This window comes from Elephantulus edwardii, unplaced genomic scaffold (genome assembly GCF_000299155.1).
Source record: "Elephantulus edwardii isolate Elephantulus edwardi_28Jun2011 unplaced genomic scaffold, EleEdw1.0 scaffold00100, whole genome shotgun sequence".
NCBI lineage: Eukaryota > Metazoa > Chordata > Mammalia > Macroscelidea > Macroscelididae > Elephantulus > Elephantulus edwardii.
In genome coordinates, this window is record NW_006399850.1 from 6,858,539 (window position 1) to 6,864,420 (window position 5,882).

The following is a 5,882-nucleotide window of genomic DNA, read 5'->3' on the forward strand; positions in this document are numbered from 1 at the left end:
CCCCCAGGTCTAACTATCTTCTGGCAGAAGCATTCAACAGAACAAAATATGTGGTGCATTTAGGATGTTGGTCCTCTTGTGCATGCTGCCACTGTTAAGGTCATCAGACTCACAGTGACTTTCAGCAGTCTATTGTATAGGTAATCGTCATCTTTGGCCTGTCCAAGGAAAACTGAACCTGCAGATGGTGGGCATGCCATCCCCCACCTCCTACGCAGGCGCCCAGCGGGGCATGTGCCCCTCCACACCACGGGTGCGTGGCCCCCCTCAGCACAGGCGGCCGTTGGGGGCGCGCCACCCCCCACCCTGCCGCACGGGCGCTTGGCAGCTGCACGGCCCCTCTTGTGCGGGCAGCTGGTGGGCGCCCACTTCCCCCACTGCCGCCATCCTGGCTCCAAGAATTCTCTCCAGAACAAGTCCACCTTGCGGCAGTGTGGTGGCTTCACTGTACCAGTCTTGAGGAGGACTGGTGCCCAGCATCCATCCTGGATGAGGGAATCCATTGGTTCCGGCTGTGGAAGCCTTATGGAGCTGCAGCGGCTGTGTGGCACAATGCGGGCCCTGCAGGAGGGGGTTGGGAACCACGAGACTCACCCATTCCTCCTTGGGAATCCATGAATTCCTGTTGTTGAGCCTTGATTTTCACTGAGGGCCAGTCATCAACTGTTTTAAGTGTTCAATTATCAATAAGCTGAAGTCTGTAGAAGGCCATAATGGCCCTGCTTTAAGTGGTTCACTGCTCCCGCAGCTCACCATGTTGTCTCTGCCTCTGCCGCCATCTTGGATCTCTTAACATTAATCTTGACATAAATTTTCCTTTTGCTGTTCTTTAATATTTTGTAGTCATTTACCATCATTCATCTCCACACCAGCTTGTTTCAGTTGTTGTTGTTTTTATGTGCTGTCGAGTCACTTGTGACTTATAGCAACCCTATATACAACAGCCCTAAACTCTGCTCTGTCCTGTGCCAATTACACTGTCTCCGATACACCCATCCCGATTACCCAGTCACTGAATCAATCCACCTCAGAGAGGGCTTCCGCTCAAGGAAAAACCAGGTAAGGGAGGTCTCCAGCTCTGGCCGCTCCGAAGCCATCCCAGGCCGCCTGCGCCCGCAGGAGCCCGGTGGGCTGTTCTGAATCCTCATTCTTTTTTTTAAATGACTCTTCACTCTTTTTTTTTTGACTCTTCACTCTTGATACCATGTTCTTCTTCACATAATCCAGCTTCTCACATTATTTGCTCAGCATACAGAATAAATAAACATGCTAAAAGGATACAATACTGATGTACATCTTTCCTGATTTCAAATCACATGTGATTCTTTTGTGCCATCAAGTTGGAACAGACTCATAGCTGATTCTCCAGCTACTTTTCAGAGGCTGTAAATCACATAGGAGGAGATTGTCCAACTTTTTCTCGTGAATCACCTAGTGCATTCCAACTGTGTGCCTTTGGGTTGGAAGAGCAGTTTCTTACCATTAGGTCACCAGAACTGTCTTTAAATCACAGTGTTGTTGTTGGGAAACTATTGTCTCTCGGTCTATGTAGTATGAGTTCCGTAAGTGTTCCAGAATTATCATTCTTTGCAGTTGTTATTTGCTGTTGAGTCATTTGCAGTTCATAGCGACCCTATGTACAACAGCCCTAAACTCTGCTCTATCTCTTGCCAACTTTATTGTTTCTGACACACCTATTGCCTTTACCCCAGTGATGAAATCAATCCTTATCATTGAAGGTCTTCCTCTTCTGAGCTGTCTCTCTACACTCCCAAGCATGACATCCCTCTCCAAGGACTGATCCTGCCTAGCAACATGTCCAGGTATGTCAGACAGAGCTTCAGAATCCTTAACCCCAGCAAGCAGCCTGGCTTTGCCTTCTCCAGGACAAACTTTTGTTCTCCGAGCAGTCTGTAGTATATTCAGTGCTTTTCTCCACCACCAAAGCTCAAATTCATCAACTCTCCTTCTATCATCCCTAGTCATTGTCCAGCTCTCTGATGCATAACAAGTAGTGGCAAAGACCATTGCCTGTATCAGGTGCACCTTAGTCTCCAGACTGACATCATTGCTCTTCAGTACCTTGGAGAGGTCTCTGACAGTAGACTTTCCCAATGCAATTTGTCTTTTAATTTCCTGGCTGCTGGCACCAAGAGTGTTGATTGTGGAGCCAAGCAAACTGAAGCTGTCAACAGTCTCAATCTCTTCACCATCTATCGTGATGCTGCCAATTGGCCCAGTGGTGAGAATCTTTGCTTTCTTGATGTTGAACTTCAGTCCATATTGAAAGCTGAAGTCCTTGACCTTCTGCAACAAGTGCTTCAGATCCTCCTCAGTTTTAGCAGTAGGGTTGTGTCATCTGCATAATGCAGATTGTTGATGAATCTTTTTTCCATTCTAATGCCACACTTCTCCTCATAGGGCCTAGCCTCCCAGATAATCTGTTCTGCGTATAGTTTGAAAAGATATGAAGATAGGACACATCCCTGGCGTACTCCCTTCCCAATTTTCAACCACATAGTGTTTCCTTGTTCTGTTCTAATGACTGCCTCCTGGTCCAAGTATAAGTTTTGCATAGGCACAATAAAGTGTCTGGGATTCCCATTCTTCTTAAAGTCAGCCACAGTTTGTTGTGATCCATACAGTCAAATGCCTTTGCATAGTCAATGAAACACAGATAGACATTCCTCTGGTACTCTCTGCTTTCAGCCAAGATCCATCTGACGTTAGCTATAATATCCCTTGTGCCACAGCCTCTTCTGAATCCAGCCTGCACTTCAGGCTGTTCTCTATTGATGTGCTGTTCCAGTCTTTTTTGGATGATCTTCAGCACAATCTTGCTTGCATGTGATATCATTGTCTCCGACACACTTACCCCCGTTACTCCAGTCACTGAATCATTCCATCTCATTGAGGGTCTTACTCTCCTGCACTGTCCCTCCACCCTCCCAAGCATGATATCCTACTCCAAGGACTGGTCCCTCCTTATAACATGTCCAAAGTCTGTCATCTTTGGAATGGGAACAAATAAAGATCTCTTTTAGTCAGTACTGGTCAGGTGGTTGTTCTCAGATTTCTTGGCACAATTTGGTGAGCACATCCAGGGCAGCATCTGTTTGTTGAAATATGTCAAAATGTATGCCATCAATTCCTAGGGCCTTGTTTTTTGCCAATTCTTTCAGAGCAGCTTGAACTTCCTCCTTCACCACCACAGGCTCTTACCTGTTGTTTCATGAAATTCTTCTATGTCCACCAATTCCTTTTGGTACAGTGACTCTGTATACTCTTTCCATCTTCTTTTAATGCTTCCTGGATCATTTAATATTCTTCACAAAGCATTGTTAAGTATTGCAACTTGAGGTTTGAATTTGTTCTTAAGTTCCTTCAGCTTAAGAAATGCTGAGCGAGTTCGGCCCTTTTGATTTTCTGACTCCAGCTCCTTGCACATTTCATTGTAATACTTTACTTTGTCTTTCCTCACTGACCTCTGAAATCTTCTGTTCAGCTCCTTAATATCTCAATTTCTCCCCTTTGCTTTGGCTTCTCGGAGCTCTGGTGCAGTACTTTGCAATGTTACTCATAATTTCCTGTGGCTCACATCCTGCCTCTTCCTTATCTTCTGAGTGCCTTCTGGTTTGCTGGCAGCTTCTTGCCATTAGGCCACAATGCTCACAAGTGAAACACCAGTAAACATTATTCTGATTTCTACTTTTGACCAATATCTATCGGACATCAGCAGTGTTATCCTTGGTTCCACATTCTCCACTGAATACCTCTTGAGTTTCTGGAAATTCCCTATTGATGTGCTGTGGGTATTGTTTTTTAATTAGCTTCAGCAAAATTTTACTTGCATGTGACATTAGTGATATTATTTGATATTTCCCACATTCTGTGGATCACTTTGCTTTGGAATAGGCTAACTAACTCCAGCACTTTGCACATTTCATTATAACACTTTACCTTTTCAGGCCACTCTTTGAAGTCTTCTATTCAGCTCTTTTACTTGATCATTCCTTCATATTGGTTTAGCTACTTAATGAATCTTTATTGGAGCACATTAGACCTTTTCTTCAGAGGAACACCTGGGTGGGATGATGCTGCTGACCTTTCAGTTAACAGATTCCAAAGTCCTGAACCATATGTCTTATTAATTGGTAATAATGTAATCACTGGTAATTATCCAAAATTTAATGTAAGTTGTTTCCGTAAAATTTCTAACTATATTAGCTGTTACCAAGGATGATTCAGTTGTTATTCTAAAGAATCTTTCTCTTATTATGACATTGGTAAAGTTAAATGATATTTGGTATGATAATAATGCATGCAAATTTTAAGAGTTATGTAAGTTATCATTAAGAACCAAGAGAGCTGTAGGACTTGTTATTGTAGAAATTGTTTCTCTTATCCCTATGATTGCTGCTGTCTCTACTTTTGCGGTGGCTTCAACACAAGAAGTCCACATGGCTAAGTTTTTAATTGGGTTAGTGCATATTGTGACAAAAAATTTAAAGCAAAAGAATGTATAATTAATCAATTAAGGGGACGTGGTCAAAGACCAGTCACTCCTTTTGGAGGTCCTTAATAGGCTTTCTTTTGCTTATTTCTTTTGGTCCCTGGACAATTCAGAGGCTTACATGCTTTATCAAGCAGCAGGTTGAATCCATAGCCTCCCGTCCCATACAAGTCCGTTATCAAAGACTGCAAATGGCCGATAAAGAAAATCCTTGATGATACAGGCTAATAAACCGAGCAGCCAAAGATGGGTAACAGACACTGGCCCCTGTTTCAACCTAAGACAGGCACCCCGCCATAGCAGCTGGGTTAGCCCATGACGGGTAAGATCAGTAGGTGTGGTGTCCAACCTAAAACAGGCGTGGGTTTCATACCTGGTCAAACAGGAGAGCACCAAAGGTAATCCTGTTGCGCTTTTGCAGTCTTCAAATAATTCTTGAAAGAAGGGAGGATCTGCTGGGATCCGAGCCGCTTGTTCTACCTAGCTGAAGCCATTTTGTAATTCTCTAAGAACATGTTTGGACATGTTGCCCCTCCCTGGGAGGATAGGTTTCAGTTTACCCCACTCTGGGAGGATAGGTTTCGGTTTACTGGGACCGCCCTGGTAAGTTTCTGTTTACCAGATAACTTTCAGCTTACTGGAAACGACACGTTATTCTCCCCCACTGAGTACTTCTCCTCCCCCCATTGTGTTCCTATATATAAACTGTGAATGCTTTCAATAAAATGAAGACTTGATAGGAGATTCTCAACTTGTCTTCCTGCTTTTGTGCCTCCTGTCCCCCCCATTCTCGTTCTTCCCCTCCTAGGGTCACCGTTGAAGATCCCCGCGGGCCGGGGCAGACAAGAAGCTGCACTGCAAAGTCAAAGGCATGCAGTTCCAGGCCACCAGCTGCTCCACGGGAGAAGGATGGGGAGTCTCCTCCCATTCGAGTAACAGCCTCTCAGAGAGTCAGCTATAGGTTGTTTCCGACTCTATGGTACACAACAACAACAGCATACTACAGTTAATGTGAAAAAAGAGAAAAATAAAAAATGCAGTCACATATTGTGAAGTTATAAAATGTGATTCCAAATGTGGAAACAAATGCTGACATTACTATGCTGATGACTTTTGTTGTTGTTGTTATGTGCTGTCGAGTCGCTTGCGACTCATAGCGACCCTATGTACAACAGCCTAAAACCCTGCTCTATCCTGTGCCAATCTCATTGCCTCTGACACATCCATCCTGATTGCCCCAGTCACTGAATCAATCCACCTCATAGAGGGTCCTCCCCTGCTGCTCTGTCCCTCCACTCTGCCCAGCATGATGTCCCTCTCCAAAGACCTATCTCTCCTTACAACATGTCCAGAGTATGTCAGACAAAGT

At 44.4% G+C, this 5,882-nt stretch overlaps 1 protein-coding gene across 1 annotated transcript in view; it reads right to left on the reverse strand.

The window, feature by feature from the left end:
- FBXO33 (F-box protein 33) overlaps window positions 1-387 on the reverse strand; it is a 20,505-nt gene extending 20,118 nt beyond the window's left edge. The window contains 1 exon segment of the mRNA XM_006891588.1: window positions 306-387. Within this exon segment, the coding sequence (XP_006891650.1) occupies window positions 306-387 (82 nt within the window).
- Between the last annotated feature and the right edge of the window lie 5,495 nt (window positions 388-5,882).